The sequence below is a fragment of the Henckelia pumila genome, chromosome 2, assembly GCF_033568475.1.
Source record: "Henckelia pumila isolate YLH828 chromosome 2, ASM3356847v2, whole genome shotgun sequence".
Classification (NCBI taxonomy): Eukaryota; Viridiplantae; Streptophyta; class Magnoliopsida; order Lamiales; family Gesneriaceae; genus Henckelia; species Henckelia pumila.
In genome coordinates, this window is record NC_133121.1 from 108,191,019 (window position 1) to 108,218,089 (window position 27,071).

The following is a 27,071-nucleotide window of genomic DNA, read 5'->3' on the forward strand; positions in this document are numbered from 1 at the left end:
AATGTTTATCTACTCTACCAACTTAAATATATGCAGACGTAAGTGACATGACATCTCATTATTTGGTGTTACTGTTGCATAATGCATGGATTCAAATTAATTATTATTTAAATGCATGGCATGAAATTGTACATTAAAATGGTGGTTGTTTATGCATTCTTAGAATTTTTTTAAAATTTTGAATATTTGTGAACAGAAAAATATTTGTGGTGCTGGTATTTTGTAAAGGCCCAAGAAGAGAAATACAGCTTGTGCTTCGAAAATGGGGTCTGCAGCTAATTTTATTTTCTCATGGCCCAATAACGTACCATTCTCTTTGAGCTTTTAAGCTCCGTCTCACATAAACGTTTGCTTCTTATTGGCGAAATTTACACGTGCCACTCCTAAATTACTTCATCCACGCCTACATAACTCTGGCAAATTTGCTCTTAATTTGATTGTATCCTGTGCGATCGTGTGTTTTTTAGCCAATGTTTGGGAATGTATGCATTCATTGCCTCGTGCCAGACTCCATTAAACACTGCATTTGTGATCGATGTTGGCTTTAATTGTATTTATACTTGAATGTAATTAATTATCATCAAGGATGGCAAATTTTTTATCAGAACTTACAACAACTAGAGATCTTCTGAAATATTCGCGATTGGGTTGCTTAATGAACGTATTCGAGCCAATTTGTAAAATAAATAATCTATAATCACTTATTGTTAGATATCACGTACGTACATCTTAAAAATTGAAGGTTGCATGTTATTTGCTTGTAGATTTTGAGCACGACAAGTTTCAAGCTGCTTTCAACTTGTCACTGCAAACGTACAGAAGCTGTCCATGATTTCAATTCACACTCGTGTCTTTGTGTGCCGACAATATATCTAGGACAAATCAATGTTCTAAACAACATTAATAGTTAATAATTAAGGGCAGCGGTCACCTATCGAATAGCGTTTAGATGAATGTTTAGACTATTAGTTTTTTAGCCTAAACATCTAATTATTCGTATTCGTCTTAATAGTTCTGATCTCCTATTTCCTCATTATTGAATTTCAATTCAAGTGATCATCTGATACAAATTGATGGACAAATATGACAAATAATTTTTTAAAAAAATTTAAAATAAAAAATATTAAATATTAATCTATGTGGTCTTCTAGCTAGCCTGATTTTGAGCCGCCTAAGCCACGATTAATGTAATAATATTCAGAGACATCAACTTGTCTAAAAATCAAGACGATAGGCAACCGTCTAGCGCTTATGCGAAAAATTGAACACCGATGCATGATTCTAGAATATAACGTTTGTGAAATCATATACGGAACGGAATGACTATTAAGTTTCTATTTCTATGAACTACACATGTATTTATAAATTTCACCCTTAAATACACTGTTAGAACAGTGCTATACAGATAGAATGAAATCTTCCAGAACTAGATGATGGGATTTGGTCCTGAAGTAATTATATATATATAAATTATAATATAATTTTAGTGTTAACTGTTAGTATTGTGCGTAACTAATCTATAATCATACATACATACATACATACATACATACATAAAATGCATTAAAAAATCAAATTTAATATCTTATCATTTTCTAGGCTACTTATATTGATATTGACAATATAATAATCCTTGATGGATTCAGATAAACGAAAGAAAGTGGACTTTTGGAATTTGGAAGTATAATTTTCCATTAATTTCTAGAAGCATGTCCATGCGTACAATTTCACGTGCTGACACGTGATCTCCTCTCCAAACATGCAATCGAAATTTCAAGAAAAATATATAGTCATCGTTGTGTATATATATATGTTCAATTAATTAATATATATAAATATATATGTATGTATGTCTAACAATAATGTAATTAATCATTTTTCACCTTAGAGCTAGCATCAACAATTAATGGTGATTTCTTCATGAGTTAGCTAGGGGCAACTAGCTAGCTAGAAGTCTTTGTGTGCCGCGATACATGATTGTACATATCAATTCATTCATGCATGCATCTGGGATATTCACGTTCATATATAATATATATGAAATGACATGTATATGGAGCCATTATTAATTGAATGCAAAAGTTGGCATGCATGCACTGCTAAGTAATTAATTAAGTTCCTATGCGTTTGTTTGATTGATCACAATGTCGTCCCAAAGAGCCACCATAGGAAATTGAAAATTGTGCATATTCTATATAATATATGCCAACTAACAAGTGGCAAATTTGGACGTATATTAATTGGGTTGCGGGAGATGCATGGGGTATGGTCCTGCAGATGCACTGCTCTGTTCTGTTCTGTTCCACACCCATTAATTAAATTAAAAACTTAATCTGCAAATTGCACCAAAAAAATAAAAAATAAAAATTACTGATTATATTTATATTTTTCCTAGGTATATTGGAAATAGAACCCCGAAACTGGGAGTCTGATAAACAATGAAAAGGGGCTTTTGGAAGTATAATTTTTCCTTTGGATTTTAGAACAGTTTTCCAAGGTGGCATGCAAGTCCACGTACGGGTACAACTTCACGTGACTTTACAAGCGGACAAATGACTGTTTATGTACACCTTGTCCATCTCCTATAGGCTATAATTAAGTAAGCACAATGTATTTGTCCATTTGTGTTTACTTAAGTATAACTTTATAATTAAGTAACACACTCACCGCCATATGCATGCGCGTGTGTGTGTTTCTATATATATGCACAAATATTAGCCAAGACTCAAGAGCTATACGTACTAGATGGCTTTTTTCTTCTGCATTTGCACCTGCACCTCGATCCGTTCTATACATACACCAACGGTACGATGGGAGGTGCAGATGCTGATGCAGATGAAGATGGCATCTTAATTCATGTACATTCTTGAATTTTATCAACCCGGAAACCGTAGAAGAACCATGTTTACGTGGGTGGGGTTTTGTTGATCACTTTTTTTATATATTACTTGATATTATTGGTAGAAAATTGCATGTATGCATGCATGATTTCATATATATTTGATTTCATTCATGGTGTATTAATTTCTGATCATATATAATTCCTTCCATCTGTGGCAGTTCCATTTCCGATCATACGTACATATATATATGATCCATATATCTCGAAGACATTCGTATAAGCATATATGCATACAAGTACGTACGATGATTGTTTGTGATCTACCACCATTGGTTTCAGCCGCTTTAAACCAAATATATGGTACTGTTTAGCATTTCAGTAGCTTAATTAATGCATGTTTTTTCCGATTTCCTATTAATCACTGATCATATGTGAGATCGGAAAACGTTAAAATTTGGTAACACACACACACACACGTTTACGATCTTCTTCTACATGAAAATATGACGTTTTGGGTGGCTTTCAGACAATTCTACTCTTTTTTCATTAAATTCTTCTTGATGCCAAGGCAAGACTTTTATGCTTTGCATCCCTAATAAATCTATATAGTTTTTTACTTCTGAAATCTGACGATCGTAACAGATCAATAATATGTAAATATCGTAATGTTAATTAAATGTACACCTTAGACCATGTACACCTTGGTTTACATATTTTTTATTAATTACAAAACTTTTCTTGACCAAGGATAATATTTTATTTCTTATTATGAAAAATTTTGTATTTAATGAGAGAAATTGTAAGTTGGTGTAAGTACACTACATCTAGCATTTTTCTAATGTGAAATTATAATTTAATTTTTGATTTATTAATTTTGATGATAGGTTTGTGTTAAGTTCTCAAAAAAAAAAAAAGAAAAGAAAAGATGGGGAGATTAATTAAGAAATATGTTGGGTTGTTTTAATGTTTTCGAAGACTTAATTAAAAAAAAGATAAAAAAATTTGAAATCGTGGAAGTGTGGAACCGTAATTTCGTCGGCAAGAGTTTTTTTTTTTTTAAGAAACCTCACATAAAATTAGATCAAATGTCTTTTAAGACTTGAAATCCGTGAAAATTGAAATATAATATTTATTTGATTAATATCTGATGAATAATTATTTTATTTTTAAATATTAGTTGCACGTAGTAGCCAAGAGCCAAGTACTTCACTATTTCGTGAACAATAGGGGGGAAAAATCATGCATTATGCATGTAAGATGATATTTTCTTAACGACAAATATAATACTTATCATAGATATACAAAACAGTTCATAGATATACAAAACAGTTCGAGCATATCTAGACTATACAATCATAAACACAACAAACCTAGGCTACATAACCCAATCCAACTAGTGTCTCCATCGAGAAAAACAAGACTGAAGCTAATCGACATCGTCGATCGATAAATCAAATTTTAGTTTTGATTAATTCCTTTGATATATTTCTCTAACATAACCACAATGTAGTGCTCACATATTGAACTAACATATTAGCACTTCATTTTTTTTTTTGAAATTACCAAAATTTGTATCTGAAAATTGGTAAGGGGCTAATTGAAAAAGCTTTGCATTTTACTTTTTTTTTATTAATTATTTAATAATATATATTATTACCGTTAATATGTATATACATATACATATATTTATTTATTTGTAGATGTGGAATAGATGTATTTTAGTTATTTTTAATCTTAAAAGAAAACATGGAATAGAGTAGATGTATTTTAGTTATTTTTAATCTTGGTTCTAATTTATGTATTTCTTATTATCTACTGAAGCATTATGTAATCTAAATTTTAATTATTAATTAATGTTGAATATTTTCACTATCATATATGGAATATTATGAACTATTTGTAATAAATAAATATATAAAATAAATTGCTAGTTATTTTTTTAACATAAAAATCTGTATGTAACGTTACAAAATTTTGAAATTGAATTTAAATTATATTTATTTTTTTATTAATTAAATTATTAAATATTTATAAAAAAAATATATTTATTTTCTTTAACTATAAAAAAATTCACAAGTTCATTAATAAAATTAAACTATTTATAAAAATTATATATATATAAATATGTAAAATAAATTGATTGTTGATATATTTGAATTGAGTGTGGGGTCCATAAAAAAGTTGTTTGAGTTTTTTGTTATAATGGAGAGTTAAATGAGATTTTTGATTTTGATGTGGCGGAGTGAGGACCATAAAAGAACGATGACAGGGGTGTTACCATTGTGGAGGCCTTAAAGAAGCAAAATATGGGAATTAAAATGGGAAAAAACAAAAAGAGAAAAAAAGAAGCAATTATCCCATATGTCAAAGCGTAAACGTGTCATCTTTCCACCACCAATGTAATGTGAGTAATAATAAAGCGTCTAATTTTCTCCCGAAAAAACATGTGGCCTCTGACTCGCTTTCATTTTTTCCTTTTCCCCTTCTGCAGATCATCGCCAAGATTCCTCTCGTCTCCATCCATTTTCTTGATATTCATTTCTTGCTCGTCTTTTGATTCTCCCACGTCCCACTAAATTGATTGTCACGAGGAGTGATCGACAATGGCGGAATCGTCCACCCTTTGTATTTCATCCCTTTCTTCGTCTTTTCCTTTTTGTAGCGAGCCCATGTCCTTGACTTTTTCCTTTCATTCTACTTCTCTCCCACTTCGGAGATTTCCTTTCCAAATCCATCGCCACCAATCGTCACCGCGCCGCTTCGTCGCCAGGGCAGCTGGGTCGGGGTATTTTCCAGAAGACGATGATTCCTTTGGGTTGTACCCCTGGCAGAATTCTGACACCGCTGATTCAAGTATTCCTGGTTTCTGTCTCTTGATACATGAATTTGTTCGTTTGTTTAAAAGAAAAAGAATCGGAGTTAGCTTGTGGTTTTTATGCCTTGTAGTTTCCATACATGTGGCGTGCGGATTTGATTGACTTGGGAATTTGATTTCATGTGTAATGTGATGAGATTTTGATGGGACTTGCTTATTATTTATGGGGGTTTTTGGATTTGTGCTGTTTTCTTGGCAGCTATTCAGTGGATTCCGGAGGAGAGAGTTACTTTATTTACTGCCGATGGGCTGATCCAAATTGGCGGAAAACTTGTCCCGCGCCGAGTTTCTTCTTCTGATGTATGGTTTTGTATGCTTGAATTACTTTATTTATTGTGTTTGAGTTGTTGATTGAATCGCATCAAAGTTTGACTCTTTCAAAAACCAGTTCTGGAAAAGAAACTGATAATTCGGGGGAAGCGTGCTGTTTGTGGTTTTATTAGTATGTTCTTATCACGTAATTTCTAAAATACATATGTTTGTTCAATGTATGCACACCGAAATCTACAACAGGCATATGGATCTGACATTTCGAATGATGAAGAAGATCCTTTACTCTTTCCGTCTAACTAAATCCGATTACTATATGCACATAAGAATTAGGTTATTAAAACTTCCAGCAAGAATGAATTCGTATTTTGCAGCATTTTGTCTCGATGTTTTACCACCATAACAAAGTTCTTAGCTTTGAGATTTGTTTAGAAACTAAATTCGATCCCAATTTGGCTGTCTACCTTGTGCGTTCAGTGAATTCTATGGTAGTTCATTGCTCTGTGGTAGTACTTCATGTGTGGCTCAAAAATGTTCTTTAACTATGGATTTACCCTAGTTAGGATTCTGTTTCAAAAAGTTTGAGATCCTTAAGTTCTGAATTTTTAGTTGGTTTAGTTATATTCTTTTCCCTTGTTTTGAAGTAGTTTTTATGCTTGTTAGTTTGCAAAAAAACGGCAAGGATAAGAACTATTGCTCCTTTGTTTACACGATCCGTTAGTTGTAGTTCATGATGTACTTGATTAAATATGACTTCTGCAATATAATAATAGCTTCTTGGGGGCTATTTGTAATATCTCGGCAACAACATAGCTTTTTTTGAATATATATTTATTTTATTTATTATACGACCTTTGAATCCTCTATTTCTTAATGAAGTCAAATGATTAGTTGTATGCTTCTGGCACGCAGAAGAAGCAAGGGAAGGCCAAATTATCTCAAAGGTACCAGCGGTTTCAAGAGAGTAACTACATGGATCCAAACCAAAGCCTCTGCCTTGGTGCTTTATTTGACATAGCGGCAACAAATGTACATCTTTTCCCTTTTACTTGGAAAATCTTTGTTGTGTCAGCAACTTTCGGTTAACTTATGAGAAGCGATCAATGTTAGGGACTTGATGTGGGTAGACGACTTTGTATTATTGGGTTTTGCCGTTCGATTGAGATGCTTTGTGATGTTGTGGAAGATACTGTTTTGGAGCATGGTGGGGAGGTACTTGTTCTATGCTTTGACTCGTATCTGTAAATATCTGATGGAATATATCACCTCTATGATACCTCCAGTCCCATGAAAGTTGATGAAATTGACAACTCACTGCGACACTTGGTTCCTCTGATCTTCTTTCGTGGTTGTTTCATCTTTATTGGGTACAAATCATGTGGCTGTGTGTATGAATCAACATTTTCATTGGCCAATCCAATAATCTTGTGATGAGTGATTCAGTGTTACGCAAAATATGCACTTGTTTGAAAAAGAACGCATGAATTTTTTCAGTTCAAGTGGCGGTACTAATGGTGCTACTGTTGAAACTCAGGTTGTGACGGCGAGAAAAGCTAGCAAAGAAGGGCTGCACGAAAAGCTAACAATGACCGTTGCGGTGCCATTGCTATGGGGAGTGCCTCCAGCCTCGGAGACTCTTCGTCTTGCGGTCAGGAGTGGAGGCGGGATTGTGGACAAGGTCTTTTGGCAATGGGATTTCCTATAGATAACTAAACTTACAGCTCTAAAATTCTAACCATTATTGCTGCCTATGTAAATACTTTATTGTTATTTTTTGTAAATTCATGTACAAAATTATTGGAATATAATCAATTGTATGTACCCATAGCACATGCACATTTGTTAATATAACTTCTCTTTATCTAGTAGACCCATATTGCATTTATATGGCTACCTCATTTTTCTGCGTTACCTGTGAATCAAATTTTGTTTATTAATTATTAGTGCTAGCGTGTATAATTTTTCAGAGTTTTGGGGAGCATGTCTAAACATTTGAATCATTCCTGGGAGTACAAGCACATTGACACATTGCAGTAAGATGCAACTAGACTTTCAAGATTTCATTTAAAAGTTGAGGAAAAGGAAGTCCTATTATGGGGAATAATATACATGAAATAACACATGCTTTTCAAAATAAATCGGTTTGTTAAACTCACCAGGGACGGAACTAGGATTTTTTGAAAATATAGCCGGGGTGATCGCCCTCACCGCTCCCCTCTAGCTCCGTCTCTGCCTACCAAAATGAACAAGGTGAGATGGATGAATCACAATTCACAGGTTGGGTATGCCTTCCTTATAGTTGAACTTGAACCTCTTTCACTTCTTGTTTGAATTTGTAATACCGAAAGGGTTTGTTTTATTTTTGCAAAATAACATTTAAATTTGTTTTATCCAAACATATGACAACGTTTGATTCCATCTTGTTTGTAAAATTTCCGGTGAAGAAAATAGAATCGTGTCTCCTTTATTGCCTAAAATGCCTATCCCACATCTTCCCAACCTCTTCCGAAACCTTAACAATTATCCCAAGAAAAAAAAAGATGAAAACTAAAATTATTCCAACGAAATCAAGAGGGAAATAATACATCGCATTTTCTTCACTTTGTACCCACAATGGCTGTGGTAAATGCCTCCTGTATCTCTTTTACACCACAGTCATCTTCTTCTCCTATGCTTCTCAGTTCGAATTTCACCACCTTCCCATCAAGCTTTTCTTCCCGACCACTCTCTGTCACTGTAAAAATAAGGGTCTTTTTGGATACTCTTTCTGCTATCAACAAGAAGAGCAATGTTTGTGAAATTGTAGAGTCCACTGAAACCCAATTGTATTCGTTCTCCCCTTTGCCTTTGCTTGTTTTAGCTGCTCTTCCAGGAGGTAATGCTGCTACATTCATGTTTGCGAAATAATGTTTGATTGTGGATTTATCATACCCTTTTGTGTATCTGTTAAGGGTCGAGTAAATCTTGTAGTAGATTTCTTTGGACAGATTAATACTAGGTTCAGCCTTGTAATGCAGCCATGATGTGTTATTTTGTTTCAAGATTATCTTTACTGAAAGCTATTGACTAATTCTCAGCCTTCTCATATCTCCAAAAATGAAAGAGGTATTTTTGCTCAGTATTTTTATGATCTGTATGTTGAAAAGGAACTAGCTTTGATTTAAATCAAATCGATTTCTCTTGGCGAATATCATCTAAAGGAGATTGACTAATGAAATAGAAAAGCGAGAGTTAGTATAAAAGTGATTTAGTCTTTGATGTTTACCAGCTCTTTCTTTGGTTACAAGTTTGACTGGGGGAGGGGGGAGTTTCTGGTTAATCCATATATCATAGCACAAACAAAAATCATTCCAAATGTTTGAACTTGCATTGATCTTGATAATTTTTTCCAAGCTGCAACTGTGACATCTGTCTTCGACCCATTCGTCGAACTTGTGAAGTCATGGAACCTGCCTGACTGGCTAATCCAGTGGGGTCACCCTGGTAACATGGTAACTTCCTTTCCTCTGATTTTTGAAACTCGGCTGTGCAGTATCTTGAGTAGTTGGTAAATATAGAATTCCATCAAAAGCAAGAAAATATTGTTTCCACAATCAAAAAAATTTGGTAAGAAAGGCAAACTAGTAAATGAATAAAACTTAATAGGCAATGAAATTAGTTGGAATCATAATCTTGAATGTCTCTTTAGTATTTACTTCTCTTTAATTTTATAGTGCACTTCACATGCTATTGTAGGCGGTTGTGCTGTTTGCCATGGGAGGATACGGAACATATTTGGGTTTCCGTATTCGTTTCTCAGACAATGCGGTAACATGCTAATATATAAAACTAAATACTAATAATTTTCTTCATTTATCTAGTTATCATTAGTTTGCATTGAAGTTTCTTCATGCTCATTCAGGAAGAAAAGGCTAAGGCCAAAGCTTTGCATCCTAAACTTCTTGGAGGAATGTTCTTCTTCTTTGCTCTTGGAGCTACTGGTGGAATCACGTCTCTTCTCACATCGGATAAACCCATTTTTGAAAGGTATTTGTTAATTCCCAATCCATTCATCAGTTTGCTGGAGACTCGTATTTCTGGCATGTTCTAGAAGTAGTACCTTATACTCTCAAAAGTCGAACTCGCTAATGCATTGCCTTCACAAAAAATACAAGTATAACCGACCGGGTAATTGACAAGAATAGCCTGATTCTGGGGTAAAATACAGCAAATGTTCCCGTGGGTTCTCCCAGTTCTAATGATCAATAATGAAATCGAGGAATCCATCTCAATCCAAAGGGGGGAGATAGTTTTGCTCACAAAGTTCCAATCCTCATAAGATGGTCACGAGTTCAGCTCGAATATTAGAGCTAACACCAGTACAATCCCAAAATGGCAAAACAGCATTTGCTATATGATCTCGAATAATACCACAACAGAAGACTAAAACACTCCAGAAACCTGAAAATATTGCCGATCATGACTTGGTTTCTTTACTCTCTTTGTATTCTCCAGTCCTCATGCTGTGACAGGTTTCATAGGACTCACTCTTTTGACAGTTCAGACAATACTACCAGCATTGTTTGAGGTAAAACCAAGATGGGATTATATTATCTTCATTTGGAATTTCCAAGATTCGTGTTTTCTTGGGCACACATAGTGTGTATTATTCTGGATTTTGTTTGTTTTGCGCAGGGGAATCCGGGATTGCGCAATGTTCATGGAATATTGGGCAGTGGGATTATGACATTGTTCTTAGTTCATGCAGCTCTTGGTCTTCAACTCGGCCTCAGTTACTAATCCCTCGCGATCAAAGGCGTCTTTGCCTGGAGATTTTTGTTTTCGTTCTCTTTTTAGTTTTTTTTTACACAAACTACTATTTATAGTTTACGCATTAGACAGAGATGGACAATATTGCGTGGAATAGTATTTTAAAAATGGTATAAACATTTCACATGTATTAACTTTTGATCTATAATTTCACCCAAATTTTCCTTTCAAGGATTCTTTTTTCCGATAATTGTTATATGGATCCCAACCGTAACCTGGGTTCCCTGAAACGAGAAACAAGCATGTAAAAACAAGAAATTTGAGATATCTTCTTGCAATCTAAGTAAGTTGGATTCTTGGGATCAACTCATGCAATTTTCCACATACACTTCACGTTTTATTTATTTTTTTCTGTGAGTTGGGGCAGGGGATTTTTATTACAATACTTCGTCTCGAACTCAATATTTCGTCTCAAATTTGGGACTTTGCTGTCAAATGAGCTACACGTTATCGACATTTCACGTTTTAATTTAAAGTTATGATATTTTTTTCCCACTTTTTGGAAATGTGTACTCTTCTCTTCGTCTCACTTATTTAAATTACATATCTTTTTTTATTCGTCCCAATTACGTGATTCAATTTTCATATTTAAATCATTTCTTTACATTTTACTAATTTATCTTTATTAAATTAATATAATTAACTTCTTGTACAATTTTTTTATTATATTAAAACCTTCATTAAATAAGCAGAAAATGGAATATTACTTTATAGAATTTATATTTCCAAACAAATCTATGTGACAATACGCACTACTAAATACTAATTGACTTATAAATCAGTTTACCTACTATTACATTAATATGAGATTTCCTCAATGCCCATAGAAAGATCGATATAAAAAAATCTTAATTGAATTCGATTGATTGATAGTTTTATAAATCAATTGTAATTTTACTAAAATAATAGAATCAGATTATTACATATAATTTTGGGAGATAAACATTATCCTCTTCAATTTATTTAATAATTAATAATAATAAGTTCCAAAAGGTCAAATATATTTGGCATCAATAATCATTCATTCTTTTATTATCCCCACCTTGGTCCTCCTCTCTCCTTCACAAATCTGTCTGTGTATATAATAATCATAAATATTAATATATATCTTCTTTCTTCTGTCTTTTGTCCGTTTCATCGCCGGAATGTTCCTACCGCCGGCGACTCGCCGTTAGCGGATTCGCCTGACATTTGTTTCCTCCGGCTTCTACCGTAGATCCGTTGACTCGTTCATTTATTCCATATAATTAACATTTGTACTTGTTTTGATCTTTTGTCATTATTAATCGTTGCGGAATATTGTGCGCGTTATTGCCTGTACTTTTGAATTTTTGAAATATGGATGAGCAAATGTTTTGTAAAGGGTTAGGGTTTTGATTGTGAATCGTGGGGGGCGAGAATGTTTAACAAGATAATGAAGAGGGGACACCGCAAGGTGGCCAAATCGGATGCTGATTATGGTTATATGCCGCAGAATCGGAGCTCGGAATCCGTTTCTACGTCTGATGTTGTCATCAATCATGCTTCTCGAAGCGGGGGGCCAGTTTCGAATTCACATCAGCCTCAGCATGTAGCTTCTGCTGCAGTTGTGCCGCCTCCTCTTCCTTCCACGGGTACCATTGAGAATCTACCTATGTTTAGAGATGTTATGGTTGCCGAGCGTCAGAATTTGTTTCTGCGGAAACTGCAAATCTGCTGCTTCTGTTTTGATTTCTCAGAGACCTTAAAGATGCTGAGGGAGAAGGAGATTAAAAGGCAGACTCTTGTGGAGCTCGTGGATTTTATTCAATCTGGATCAGGTAAAATAACTGAATCTAATCAAGAGGAGATGGTTAAAATGATCTCTGTGAATATATTCCGTTGCTTGCCCCCGGCCTCCCATGAAAATACCGGATCTGAGACTGCGGACCCTGAGGAGGAGGAGCCGTATCTCGAGCCTTCGTGGCCGCATTTACAACTTGTTTATGAGCTGCTGCTGCGCTATGTGGTTTCGTCGGATACAGACACAAAAATTGCCAAGCGTTACATTGATCATTCCTTTGTTTTGAAGTTGCTCGAATTGTTCGATTCTGAAGATCCAAGGGAGAGGGAGTATTTGAAAACGATTCTGCATAGAATATATGGGAAATTCATGGTACATAGGCCCTTTATTAGAAAGGCGATAAATAATATCTTTTATAGGTTTATATATGAGACAGAGAGGCACAGTGGGATAGCCGAACTCTTGGAGATACTTGGGAGTATAATAAATGGGTTTGCCTTGCCAATGAAGGAGGAGCACAAGCTGTTTCTAATCAGGGCGTTGATACCACTCCACAAACCTAAGCCGGTAGCAACGTATCATCAGCAGTTGTCTTATTGCATCACACAGTTTGTGGAAAAGGACTATAAGTTGGCAGATACCGTGATAAGGGGCTTACTGAAATATTGGCCAGTCACCAACTGCCAAAAGGAGGTGCTCTTTCTAGGGGAACTTGAGGAAGTGCTGGAGGCAACACAGGCTGCAGAATTTCAGCGCTGCATGGTCCCTCTTTTCCGGCAAATTGCTCGTTGCCTCAACAGCTCCCATTTTCAGGTGCTAGAAATTTACCAAGATAATTGTCTTGTGATGAATTGCACAGCGCTTTCTGTTCAAGTTTTATGTTATTTATGTTCTTTCATGTGTGCTGTATAATTTTCTAGTTTGTTTTCGTTAGTAGCTTGTTTAATGCTGCTGAAAGTGGATTGGTGGTTTCCATGGAATGTTTGCTACACTAACCTTACCTAAGAAGTTTATAATGTTTGTTAGAGTATATTAGCATCTATAATATGTTTATTTTGTTCTGAACCTTTTCAATATTCTAAAAACTGTATTTGATTTTTTAAGAGGGATGTCCATACTTTTTTGTGGTTTTCTTTTCATACTTGTACTCTCTCTTACCACATGCAGAACACAAGTGATGGAATTTTAAATCAGATAGTCCATCCTCTTTCCTAATTTAAGCTATCTAGTTTTATCAACTTGTTTTATTGAGTTGTTAAGATTAGTTTGGTCTATCTTCTTGAGGGAGGAATAAGCTAGTTAAGTATTTTGTAGAAAATTTCTCTCACGGATTAAGACCTGAATTTATGCTGTTCGTCTTTATCCTTACGATTGGCTTTACTGCTTTTTTGGAAATTGCAGGTTTTCTAGCGATTGATAAAGTCAGATGGGACTTACCGGTCTTAGTCTGATGGTGGTGATGAAAACACGTATAAATTCAGCTTTATGAAAGTAGAAACAAACTCAGATATCCATCTTCTCATTGACCTTTAGCAGTTCAATGCTCCCACTATATTATCACCTTCCAGTTCTTTTTAACCAAAAACTAATTCAAAGTCATTGTTTAGATTCTTGTTGACAAGGTATTTGTAAGCGGAGAGAAATTTGAGAGAAAAGCTCAGATAATGAGAAATTTGAGAGAAAAGCTCAGATAATGCAATTGAGCCTCTTGTTCCCAATATATTTAAGGAAAGAATGAACTTGTGTTCGATACCTGGGCTGCACATGCTAATAAATATGCTTGCTGAACAAAATGGAAATTTTTGTAGACTGTCTTTCAGGTTGAAACTCACTGGCATGCTATTTCATTAGGTTGTTAATGTTGCAGGTTGCAGAACGAGCTCTCTTTCTATGGAACAATGAACACATAGTGGGATTGATTGCTCAAAATCGCAGTATTATTTTGCCAATCATCTTTGCAGCATTGGAAAAGAATATCCAGTCCCACTGGAACCCTGCAGTACACGGTCTAACTGTTAACATACGAAAAATGTTTGTGGAGATGGATACCGAGTTATTTGAAGAGTGCCAGAGGCAGTATGCAGAGAGGGAGTCCAAAACCAGGGAACTGGAAGATCAACGGGAATTCTTGTGGCAGCGATTGGCAGCTGCTGCCACTCAAGGAGGCTGAAACTGACATTTTTATTGATTATTGGTTGTCACCTACGATGAGGGGGATCATGTGAAAGATGGATGAGCAAACCATGGAGGTCTATTTTCTTGGCTTCAATGGTAATCATCTAAAAATATTTTGAATTAATCTTGAATTTTCCAAATTAATGATGCGGGCAAAGCAGTCGACAATGTGATTTTAGATGTATTGTTATGTTTTTAAATTTGCTGAAAATTAAGATTGGCTTGTTAAGTGCCTTGTATCTGTTATACATTCTTTGCCTGTGGTATTAGTTTTTTACTCTCATATATTGGAGCTTTTGATGAGGAGAATTAATTTCTTGATTCTTACCAATGATTCGATTTGGGGTTTGAATTTTGATTGTTTGAGTCAGCGTCCATCAAAGTTTTTAGATCCATCCCGTGTGTAGGTGTTGGTACATTTTATATACACAGTTATGTTACACGTTGTGTACTTGTACATTTTTTGTTTTTTCATGTTTTTTTTAAAAAAAAAAAACAAGTGTGATATGCTCATTAAAAAAAATAATAGGGGCACATGAGAATTTTGCAATTGGATGGTAAAATGTGATTTTTTGGAGCAAAAGTAGTGACCAGTGTATCTGATTTGTACTAGTAATTTTGCTAGTGTGGATTTTGTGGGTTATTTTTGTAAAGTTGGATTAGTTATTGATTGCTGATTTGAAGATTAACATTCATTGTTTTTTTTTGGGTAAATTGGATTAAATTGTGGTTGGACTCTTTAGTGGGTTTTCTTTTTTTCTTTTTTCCTTCTATTTTCACCATTTGCACCAAAAATTTCATCTGACCCCTTCTCACTTGATAGATACTAGCGGCAACAAACATATTACGTGTGTAATGTAATTTTGTTCGCAAAATTATGTGTTGTGTATATATATATATATATAATTGATTTTAATATGATGTCATTTTTTTTACAATTTGATAATTTTGTTGGTCTTTTTGTTATTTAAAGTTGAGCATGTCAAAATACTAACTAAAGTAGGTTTTCTTGCTTAATATATAGTATAGATGAATAGAAAGTAGATGCAATCAATTGAGAAAAAAAATTGTTAATTAAGGAACGTATTAAACGAGGTGGCTGATTAGCGGGCATCTAGCAGCCTGGCAGTAGTTACTGCACATGATTCCTGCTGTCTATGCCCTCAACTTTTATTAGATTTTATTCTGAATTTGTCATGTTCTTTAATGATTGCCGCATGACTACAAGCCGAATATTTTAAGGTTTACATTTAACGCTTAAAAGTTTTTAAAAAAATGTATATAAAGTTGAAATTAACTGCCTTATTTATGCAGCATATTCCGTTATTGAATAGATAGAAAATATAACCTCCATCCCACATAAGGTAGTATTGTGATAGTTTTTAGGAAACACTTCTCAGCTTTTCCTTAACAAAATTTTGAAAATTTTGAAAATTTTGTTTAAAAAAAGCTGAAAAATACTTGTTATCCAAACACTACTTTAGTTTCTCTTTGGCATTAAACAATAACAAACAACTAAATGAAAGTATAACATTTATATATATACACTCACACTCTCCATAAATACAGGCTGTGTTTCCCAGCCTGAAATTAGTAATCCGCGCTCGACGTTACATTATCACGGAGTTAGTTATTGTTTGCATTATCTAAAAAAATGTTATTATAGATATTTTCTTTAACAAATTTGTAAATAAAAAATCCAAAAACACTTATTTTTAAAAATTTCAAACACTATCTTAATATATCTTTATCATATTTAATCAGCGTCGTCTAGACAATTTGGAAAACATTAGTTTCATTCAGCCACATGATGTGATTGTGACCAAAGATGTCAAAGCTCTTTCGTGGAGGCAAAGCATTCTTCTTTTCTGGCGACTCCTTCACATTCCAGATGTATCAATAACTTAAACTAGCCACAATGCACTGAAATATTTTATTTTTTTAAAATTAATTTGTATGCAATGATATATCAAAATTAAATGCGAATCTAATATAAATTTTAATACTTGCATCATTACAATATGATTTTCTTTTTATAATTTGAACACCCATTGATGAAATAAAGGGTCGCAGATTAAAATTTTCACCCTGCAAAAGGCCCATTATCACGTTCTTTGATATGTTATATTTTCTACTGTACCTGTATAAATGTATTTTAAGCATCAAGTCAATACAGCAAAAGTGAACTTTATTACACGAATTTAATTTGTTCTAAAATCCATATATTAGTTAAAAGAACAAAAAAAGCAAGGCCTCGGCTTCTCTATATTACGTTCGATGTTCAATTCATCACTGCAGGCTGCAAGAAATACTTTGATCAACACTGATGATTTAAATATAAAGAAGAACTGGTAATTTCTTCTTGGTCAACTTCATTATCTTCAGGGACAAGATCGGATTCAGCACCTTCTGTTATTTCAGGTGTTGTAACGCGCCCTGTCATAGGATCAACAGGGCGAGTATCTCGTGGGCCACCTTTTCGTCCCATTGCAAGCATTGGAGGTGGGGGTAACAAGCCAGCTCGAAAGAGGAGGTGTTGAACAGGTTCCGAGGGTTGTGCGCCAACAGAGAGCCAGTACCTGCACAAGAAAGAGGAAGTCATACACTTCATTAATTAAGCCAATTTTGGGACAGCAGTTCAAACTGTTCATGATCACAAGCATATCAAGTAAGAAGTTCTTGTTCTTTTCAAACTAAGAGCATAGGAATTATATAACAGGGGCAGATGTTAAATTTCAATTATGCATGTACCCTAAAATGTACAACTCATGAGAGGAAATTGATGAAAATTCAGTAACTTATTTGGTAGTAAATCACACAGCTTTCACAAAGAATGAGACAAGGATTAAGTGTATGTCAATCAGGACCTTCCAATTTTTGGTCTTCTGCAGGTTATATTGACAGTATAGTCAAACAAAGAGCTAACATAAACAGGTAAAAATGTATTTAACATAATAACATGACACATGCTACTCAATATCAAGGAAGGTCTTCTCATATGTTTATAAGGGGGGATAAATAAATACCCAAGATTGAATTAGAGGGCCAAGGACAAAATGGTGTTAGAACTCGGTCGAATAAATGCAATATCCAGGACTTAAAATAAAACTACTGCATTGATACATCAATCTAGTATGGATTTCCTACATGTATGCAGTTCCACATTATTCATACAAAGAAAAACAGACAATGAACTCATGTAGCAATCGTTTCATGTTTGTGCCTCATCACAAATAACTCATCAACAAATCTTCGATTAAATCGTACAAACTAGCAAAAATTTAAGATGACAATATGCCAGTGAATGTCGGTAAATAAATGCATATATATACATCATTTTCTTACAGCAGGTGAAAAAAGAAATGTATTAAAAGGATGCTCTGTAAACTATATTAAAACATTGATGCAGTTCAATATTCAGGAAATCTACAGCTTATCCTTCATGCAATGAATAGCTCCACAAGCATTGATAAACAGATCATCCATTCAATTTCATATTCAAAGCATAAAACAATTATATATCAAACCAAGAGAAGTAAAAAACACATATCCTCACATTCAGCATTTCTCAAAAATTAATCTCCCTCCCTCCCGCAAACTCAAACTAAATTTGAAATCACTTACTTCACTCTATCAAAATTAAGACCCATTCTTTTACCGCCATCCTGACCTGCATTATTCCACAAAATTCAGAAAGAATCAGAAATTTTTACCAAAAATAAATAAATAAAGCACCGATTGCAATTAGCTTCCAGATGAGATGATGCGAGATTAAATCTGCTGATGAACTACAATTCGAATCAAATCGATTTAAAATTGGAAAAAGATTACTTTGTGGATGGGATAATGAGTTACCAGGAAGAGGGTTGTAGTAGCCCAAGACTTCCAAATGCTTTCCATCTCTAGGGGATCGGCTATCAGCAGCCATTACTCTGTAAAATGGCTTGTTGCGGCATCCCAGCCGAGAAAGCCGCAAACGCACCACCATTTTCTCGCTGTCTCCTTCTCCGATTTGCCTAGGGTTTTTGGGGTTTAAATCAAACGGACTCTTAACAAAACGACATCGTTTCCAACCAAAAAGTGCAAATTTTTTTCTCTCGTCTCATGAATGGTTGGACGTTAAGAAATGTTCATAATTACTAACATTATATTAATTCACTAAAAAATAAAAAAAAAAAAAAACACAAGTATGCGAAAGTTATCAAACCTATATAAGCAATCTGATGGGATGTCGTACCATATATATTATTGACTCTGAAATTGAAAATATTATTGATGTATTTATTCGATTTTGGATTATATCAACATATGTTATATGTTATATTACGATGATTTAGATTCGAAGATTATTTAAAATAATTTGAAATGACTTTGAAATTAACTACAACAATAACTCTAAAACAATTAATTTTGATTTGAATTCATTGTAGTTAGAAAACTTACCAAAACAAACAAATTGATTTATTATTATAAATTTGAAAATTTTCACTTCAAATGTATATATCCAAATGCAACCTTAATTTTCAAGGTTACAAAAATGAATAGGGTGTGGATTGCTAAAATTAAAAAAAAAGTTAGAGGCGCAAAACACAAAAGCTCAAGATAAATAGGAGGCAAAATTCAAGAAAACATAACAAAATAGTTACCGGTGGAAGAGATACAAAAAAAATGATAACAGTTTTAGCTAGTGAACTGAGCCACAGATACAAAAGAACACAATTATTTGGCTCTCACTCTTAACTCCTCACCACATTTGGAGGAAAAACCTTCTGAATGAAATCTAAAAATCGCTCAGAATAGAACTTAGGGTCGACGGCAGAGATCAACAGGGGATTGAAGTGAAACGATTTGTATGCGTGTTCCATCTTCTTACTGACGTTGTATTCTTGCAGAATGTCGATGATACCCAAATACAGGACAACATCATATGCCTCGTGAAAGATCTGAGCATCATCTCCTCTAGAGTTGTGTTCTGCTCTAGCTGGCATATTCACACCAAGCTGGATTTGAAATCTGTCAACAAACATCAAAGTCACTCTACTGTATATCTTTTATACTATATATTAATCTAGACATATGACAGTCCTGAGAGAGATACAACTATATGTGACAGCCACAATGAAGGTAAGTTTCTTGATATTGATATCTTCACAGAAAGCTTCAATCTTCTGTCGTTTAAACAGTTGTAAAGTTCTCAGAAAACGTGGCGACTGATCATCGTTGTAATTTAAGGGACTTTGGATGAAAGAAAACATATAATGTGCTGGAGAAAAATCTGCTTATTCGATACCTTGCAGTACCAGGAAGGAGAAGATCTACTTCCTCGTTGCCACTTGCAGATGATGCACGTAAACGGTTGCCTCTGATATGAGAGCCAATAACGACATCTTTGTCACCAGCACCGCGAGGGACCAAAACCAGGCTTTGCCGAGAGTTTTCATCCTCCATTGACTCTGGAGGTTGTAGATCAACATGATATGAGTAAACTAAAGAATTTAGAAAACAAAACATGAAGAAGGTACATCAGATTTTGTCATGATTTACATGCCACAGGGAACAAAATTTACCATTTTCTGCAACAATTCCCAGTCCATCTACCAAAATACGCTGACTATAAGACAAATGAGAGCGCAGATGCTGTGGTGCTCGGTGATGTACACCTAGCAAGAGGCTGTAATCCATTATGTTCTCTGATTCCAAGAATTTGCTATCTGTTTTGATCTGTCTGGATAGTAGAACAGAACAGCAACATTACTATGCCATCAAATAGACCACATGATACTTCAATCCGAAGGATAATCATTGAATTTTCTTTTCAAGATTGACACCGGCATCCACTCAAGGTTAACTCTCCATCTCAAGCAAAGAGAAAAGAACAAAGAATAAAGCAAGTAGATTTATCATGTTTCATAAAAACGTATGTTTGATTAATGATCTCCGCTCTATGACATGGAATTCTCCTAGAAGAAAATTAGAGCAATGTGTCCCGCAGGATGTTAGTTTTCGGGTGATGAAAAGTAAAGGCCTAAAGGGAAATGAACCTAAATTTGAATTTAATAGCCACTTACTGTAGGAGGACATTTTGCCAAGAAGGTTCCAAATAAAAGCAGTAATTCAAATCTAGATCCTTGAGTATTGTATTCTCGTCAATTTCCACCTTGTCTGCAGAACGTCCTAAAGTAGAACCTTTCAAATCAAATCTCCGATGTATTCTTAACTCAGTGCAGAACATGTTTCCCATGACGACAAAACGGAACTGCCAAGCAGATATTGAGCAAAAAGGTTAGTCAACAACTGAGAGACAAGGAATAAGTCGATTGAATTAGCACATGCATAGAAATACTTTCCAAGACAAGTCATCTGGAAAAGAGGCAGCGGGGGCAATGATTTTGAAAAAGAACCAATGATAACAAAGAAATTGTGTTGAGGTCGCATAAATCAAAATAATCGTCCTAAAACTAATCCTAGTTACCTTTTGACCACTAGAAGGTTTAATCCTGTGAAGACCAAAAAATTTAGTTATCAGGGTGTTCTCGTATGTGCACACATGACGATAATAGTTTGGGAGCATCCGCAGCAGAACCTACAAATGCAACCATGGGACATATAATTTTAGTAACTATAATATACCTATTTTAAAATGTTAAAACCACGGAATCATAAGAACATATCACATCACTTTAGACAGCTCACAACACCAAGAACACAAGCTAACCAATAAAAGTTATGAGTGAGATATAAGACCTTAACTTCTGATTTTCGTAATGTCTTGATCATGAACCGATCATCCTGAGACAGGAAAAACACACTACCACTTTTACCGGGAGAAGAAAGTTCCCTGAGGGCATCATTTCCACATATTGACATCATGTAGTCAGCGGCATCAATCTCGAACATCTCTCTCAGATTCCTAGAAGAAAAACAAAATGTATCATTTTTATATAAAAAAATTTAACGAACTTCATTTTCTAATAACACTGAAATCGAACGTTGTTGAATTGCAAAGTAAAGGAAATATATCTAGACAAAATCATTTCATGTTTAATTGGGCCAAAGCAGTATAAGCACCACATGTTTCAGATATAGTGACTGGAAACAAAATGGTGCAATTTAAAGTCCAAAAGAACAAAATCTGGAGCTGAAACAAGGCTAGAGATTTTCAGTAAGACGTGTATCAAGTTGATTCTCAAAATGAGAATATGCAAGCGCATTTGCAGAAAGCAAGAACATAAGCATGAAAAATGAAACTAATAAATTAATGCTTACCACAAAATGTTAATTAAAATTTTATAAACAAAAGGTCTCCATAAATAAGTTGAAACACTTTTAGATTAAAAGCCAGAATCAAGAGAGGAACATCCACACAGGCAAAGGAGCTTCTGTCAGAGAAACGCACCTGAAAACCATTGGACAGTAGTCTTTCCATTTGAAATCATCAGACCGATGAGGAGGTGTTAATTGCGAGCCTTCTCTAGGAAAATTCATCCAAAAGCTTGCATGGGAACCAAAATCTGTTGCTCTAACTTCTCGACTTGGTATGGGAGTAATTTTCCCCACAGTATATCTGATCATGTTCTAACTGTTATTCAGAAGTGATTCACGACAAGGGCAAGAAAAGGGTCGATTTAAGAACTGACTAATATGATAGTGTGGATTTTTCTTGTTTTGTGAGCAAAATACGCATTCTTCAAAATCAACTAATGGCAGGAGAATAATGATTGTATCCATGGGCACAAGCCTTAAACAAAGAACAGGAAATGTAAAGAATAACTGTGAGGCCCGGTTATTCTAATTATGTTTAATGATCATCGAATAAAATAATTAATAGTAAAACAGCGGAAAAACGATTTAAAATGAAATATGGGTCTAAAAAAAATATCCGGCATGACCTCTCTGTTAAACAAGATATAATTCTTAGCCGATAGATATGATTATTCACGCTCACTAATTTCAATGAAACCAGCAATTAACTCCCAAATCTGTTCTCATTACAAGTTTTTACACACAAGATGAAAATCACGCATAAATGGAGCATTTGAGCTTTGTTTTTTCAGAAACATTTCTTCCATGAAATTAAGTTTGATAAGAATTCAAGATATTGTTTTTACTAACTATAAATTATGTAAATAATAACAAGTTACGGAATGTTAGAGCTTGTTTCCAAAATTGAAATTCCACACGAACAGAAGGAACTTCCAAGTTTTTCAATCTTGATAAAGCTGTAATCCAACTTGATTAATCAAAAAGATTCCAAAAAGGAACTCAACAAGCGAGTCGAATAGACCAGAACACTTATTCATTTAATTCCTGATTGATTTAATCCAGGATTCTTACAAAATAATCCAATCAATTTGCAAAAGGACAATTGCATTCAATTTTGGAAGTCAGGACATGCAATACACTCTTAATTGAATCAGAGTTGCATTACTAAATTCTTAGAGAAAGAAAAAAAGGATTACCACTTAATTGGATAGAAATCCAAAACACATTTTCCAACTCTGAAAACCTAATAGCATAATCACAAATGTCCAACTATGGACTTTTAAAAAGGCATGAAAATAATGTGCACTTGTCAATGGTCATCATACCTGATCCCAAGTTGCAGACTAAGCATTAAATCATAACTCCTGTGGCCTTTAATAATTTGTTCACCCAGCCTCTTTATCTCCCTTGCAAGTCTCTTCTGTCGCCTGTCTGCTCTTCTGGATGAAGGTGAAAAACGATTGCTTAATACAAGCTCACTGATTAAGACTCCCTCTATGTACTCTCTTTCCAAGATTGGAGGGTTTATGTTGATCCCATTATCTCCTCCATTTAGAACTGTGTCAGATGTACTCGATGATCTGTAGTGCCCAATAACTTTCTCAATAGATACTTCAAGACTCCAGCTCCTTTTCAGGGAAAAATTTTCCCCGTGAGATTGCTCAAGATTTAACAATCCCCTTGAGAGTTTATTAGATGAATTCAAAACAGAATTTCGGATTCCACCGACCTCAACATCTCCCATGTCTACTGATGTTGCATGGTGAATATGAGAAACCTGATTTTGTTTTCTTAAATCAGGCAACAACCCTTTTTTTCGCAAGGCGTGAAGATATAATTGCTGACCAGCTGGAAGGCTACTGCCTTTCGGATAAAATGTTCCTTTCCCATCCTTCAGGCCTCGAGTCCAAGTTCCAACATAGCAACCACCATCAACCCATGTGTAGACCCCAAATCCATGAATCATGCCATTTAACCAGTTACCTTCAAACGAGTCCCCGTGAATCCAATTAAGAGTTCCCTTCCCTGACATTTTCCCCCCCTTCATATTTCCCAGATATACATTTCCGTTCGCCCAGGTATACTTTCCAGGCCCCTCCGGGGTTCCCCTAATCCAAGATCCTTCAAATACATCTCTATTGGGATAGCTCTGATACCCCAAACCATGTTTGAGATTTAATCTCCAACGACCCTTGTAGGTCATTCCATCAGGTCTGGTATATGTCCCAGTTCCATGCATATAATCACCTGAAAACTCACCTTCATAAAGTGCACCTGAAGGCCATTGAAGTTTACCATATCCTTGCCTCATCCCATGTCTCCATTCACCCTCATACTCGCTTCCATCAGCCCAAGCATATCTCCCGGAACCCTCAGGTTTACTGCCAAGTAGGGATCCAGAATAAGATTCCCCATTGGGAAGAAAGAACTCACCAGTTTTAAAGCCATTGGTTACTGATCCAGCTCGAGAATCCTCCCCACAGAATTCACTTAAGATGCTTTTTTCATTAGATAAAATAGAATCAAGAGATTTTGTCCTATCAGAAAAGGAGATTGCTCTTTCAACCTTATCAGCAATGGCCTCAAGGCCAGACATGCATAATTCTTAAGTCTCTGTTTGCAAACTAAACATATGGCAAGCATCCATATAACTCTTGCAAGACCAAGAGAAACACCTTCTGAATGAAAAGATCTCTGAAGTTTCTCATCTGCATACCTTGGAGATGAAACAAAATGATATTTAGACTTGAATAATTCCTTGGGTGTAAAGTATGGATAGATAATCCAAAAAGCAGAAGCACAAATTTCTACAGGTGACGTGATTCCAGAAAAGAGTTTGACACATTTTCTGATTACAAACAATACTATGATCCATCACAAACTTCTCCACGTTTGACAAATGCGTTTCAAATCCCACTTCAGTGAACCATTCCAAAACACAACTGAAAAAAGTTGATCTCGACCACCAGAAATAAAATTAAATTAAATTAAAAAAAAAAAAAAAAAAAAGATAACAAATCACAGCAAAAAGTCACTGATGATGACTGTTTCCAGAATTAGTCATTCTAGGAGAATTACATTGGATGTTCAGTAATCTGGTTCAGCTCCACCTGCATTCAAACAAACAAGTTTGCACATCCAACATTCTCTAGTTGTATGTTGGATTGAATGATTTTTTCGTAGATATTCAAATCCCGAAATCCTGAGACCACCACATCTGTAATCTACATTTGCTGAAATGAATGCGTAGTTTTAACTTTTAATACTGTCGAAAAATCCTTAACAAATATCCTTCGTCCAAAACTTCAGTTCATAAGTTAGCACCTCTTGATATAAAATGACAAAACATTAAACCCAAAAAAAAATGTATAAAAGTAATCAAAGGAGGATAACATCAACACAAGACACAATCAGTCTAACAAAGTTAAGCAATAGGTTCCAACTCTCACACCTTCTCCCCGCGAACAAAAATAACTCCAAACGTATATCAAGATTGAATTACATATCATTAAAGCAAAAACCCAACACGAATTTCTCCAGTTCGGTCCCAAACATCATGTTTCAAAGAATAAAATACAAAAAAAACATACACGTAACACCAGTCCGCAGTTGTTAAAAGATTCACCTTCTATTCAGATAAAAGTTGAAAAAGATGCTAGAAGTAGAAAATGAAGATCTGGGAGTTGTGACTTTCGCCAGCAAAAATTCAAGTCAAGCCTTCAAAGCTTCGATGATCCTATTTAACAGCAATGGAACCCAAGATTGATCCAATCCCACGAGGAAGAAGGCAGGTAAATGCTCAAGTTGCTAGATTTTCCTGTGGACCATTGATATATTATTATATTATTTTGCATTCGCGAAGTAGAATGAATAATTTTGTGCAATTTGAATGGACAATCGCAAGATGTGGACTATGTTGTCTCTTTCAAGTGTGATGTGTGAATTTTCTACACACATCATTCACCATGTTTTATTCCGAATAATATATAATTTCATTTTTGGACTATTATTTCGTTGGTTTGGGTTAGGTGATTTATTTTTATTTTATAATATAATAAACAAATATTTTAATATAATTCTTTATTCGGCATACGTTTTCTCTATCCACTTAATCGAATTATTTGATGGTAGACAACCGACCATACTAGCAAATGAAGATATGAATATGTGATCTAGGCTTGTTGGATAGTTGAAATAGGTAAGTTCGATATGAGTTTGATTCTTTTATTAATTTTTTATAGAACGAAACTCTTGTTGCACAAAACTTGTGTATAATGGGAGTTATCTAACTAATATAGTTTGTCCAAGGTTACGTTAGTTTGGTGTTTATCCTATACACATCGAAAAATATCTTAATAAATGAAGATATGGTAATTTTTGGCCAATCAAATCTTCTGCTGCTGCTTCTCCATGGAACCGGCGGAATCCTCTACTGATCCATTTCTTGATGTTTTAAATGCCAAATATGGTAATTTATTGTGGGTGGAGTCTGCAGGCCGCATTAGTGTGATGCAAGTTGGGTTCTAACTTTCAACTCTGGCTATCCCAAGTGGAGATATTAAAATGTATTTGCCTTTCTTTGTTTTAAACGCATTATAATTATGTTAAAATAAAATAAATTGAACTACTCTCGATTATATTTAGGGGTGTAGTAACAAAAATATCAGTATAAAAAAAATTCATTCGGTATTGATACCAAAATTTCAAAATTTTGATATAGAAAAAATCTATATTGATATCATATACATACCGAGCAAAAATTCGATATGCCAAAAAAATGTCTATATATCGAAAAAAATTCGATACAATATCGGTATATTTCAGTATTTTTGTACGGTATGTGAGCCCTATCTATATGAGAGGTTCAAATTTTGTTTTTTTTTTTAAAAAATAATATGGTTACATTTTTTAAAAAAATAAAAAAACTGTTCGATGAAATGTTATCACATGTTAATGTTTAATTTTGGGAAGAATTAGTATTGATCACTTAATCTGACATTATCGAAATGATTTATATAGTTTACCAAGTATTAGAATGACATTCTCACGTTAAAACTCCATTTGTATTTTTCTAT

General features: G+C 34.5%; 5 protein-coding genes across 6 annotated transcripts; 3 read left to right on the plus strand and 2 right to left on the minus strand.

The window, feature by feature from the left end:
* Positions 1 to 5,275: 5,275 nt before the first annotated feature.
* On the plus strand, positions 5,276 to 7,872 carry LOC140883440 (uncharacterized). The gene is made up of 5 exons (XM_073289900.1): positions 5,276 to 5,695; positions 5,917 to 6,017; positions 6,900 to 7,016; positions 7,098 to 7,199; positions 7,522 to 7,872. The coding sequence occupies exons 1-5, from the start codon at positions 5,446 to 5,448 to the stop codon at positions 7,690 to 7,692; spliced, it is 741 nt and encodes a 246-aa protein (XP_073146001.1). The 5' UTR covers positions 5,276 to 5,445; the 3' UTR covers positions 7,693 to 7,872.
* A 514-nt stretch (positions 7,873 to 8,386) lies between these two features.
* LOC140884511 (uncharacterized) lies at positions 8,387 to 10,954 on the plus strand. The gene is made up of 6 exons (XM_073291285.1): positions 8,387 to 8,862; positions 9,381 to 9,478; positions 9,723 to 9,794; positions 9,889 to 10,013; positions 10,482 to 10,554; positions 10,662 to 10,954. The coding sequence occupies exons 1-6, from the start codon at positions 8,601 to 8,603 to the stop codon at positions 10,764 to 10,766; spliced, it is 735 nt and encodes a 244-aa protein (XP_073147386.1). The 5' UTR covers positions 8,387 to 8,600; the 3' UTR covers positions 10,767 to 10,954.
* Positions 10,955 to 11,838: 884 nt separating this feature from the next.
* Positions 11,839 to 15,078, plus strand: LOC140879224 (serine/threonine protein phosphatase 2A 57 kDa regulatory subunit B' beta isoform). The gene is made up of 2 exons (XM_073282898.1): positions 11,839 to 13,371; positions 14,426 to 15,078. The coding sequence occupies exons 1-2, from the start codon at positions 12,196 to 12,198 to the stop codon at positions 14,726 to 14,728; spliced, it is 1,479 nt and encodes a 492-aa protein (XP_073138999.1). The 5' UTR covers positions 11,839 to 12,195; the 3' UTR covers positions 14,729 to 15,078.
* Positions 15,079 to 16,809: 1,731 nt separating this feature from the next.
* On the minus strand, positions 16,810 to 18,841 carry LOC140883849 (small ribosomal subunit protein bS16m/bS16c). The gene is made up of 3 exons (XM_073290448.1): positions 18,589 to 18,841; positions 18,358 to 18,403; positions 16,810 to 17,312 (listed from the first exon to the last, which is right to left on the minus strand). Exons 1-3 carry the CDS (start codon positions 18,719 to 18,721, stop codon positions 17,051 to 17,053), a joined length of 441 nt encoding a protein of 146 aa, XP_073146549.1. The 5' UTR covers positions 18,722 to 18,841; the 3' UTR covers positions 16,810 to 17,050.
* Positions 18,842 to 19,338: 497 nt separating this feature from the next.
* On the minus strand, positions 19,339 to 25,917 carry LOC140879964 (phosphatidylinositol 4-phosphate 5-kinase 9-like). Of its 2 annotated transcripts, none has more exons than XM_073283962.1 (9): positions 25,622 to 25,917; positions 23,322 to 24,704; positions 22,130 to 22,297; positions 21,478 to 21,643; positions 21,206 to 21,316; positions 20,802 to 20,989; positions 20,301 to 20,458; positions 20,024 to 20,186; positions 19,339 to 19,746 (listed from the first exon to the last, which is right to left on the minus strand). In XM_073283962.1, exons 2-9 carry the CDS (start codon positions 24,590 to 24,592, stop codon positions 19,470 to 19,472), a joined length of 2,502 nt encoding a protein of 833 aa, XP_073140063.1. In that variant the 5' UTR covers positions 24,593 to 24,704; positions 25,622 to 25,917; the 3' UTR covers positions 19,339 to 19,469. The 2 variants fall into 2 exon arrangements, with proteins under 2 accessions (XP_073140063.1, XP_073140062.1); XM_073283961.1 differs by having other exon boundaries at positions 23,322 to 24,712.
* Positions 25,918 to 27,071: the final 1,154 nt, after the last annotated feature.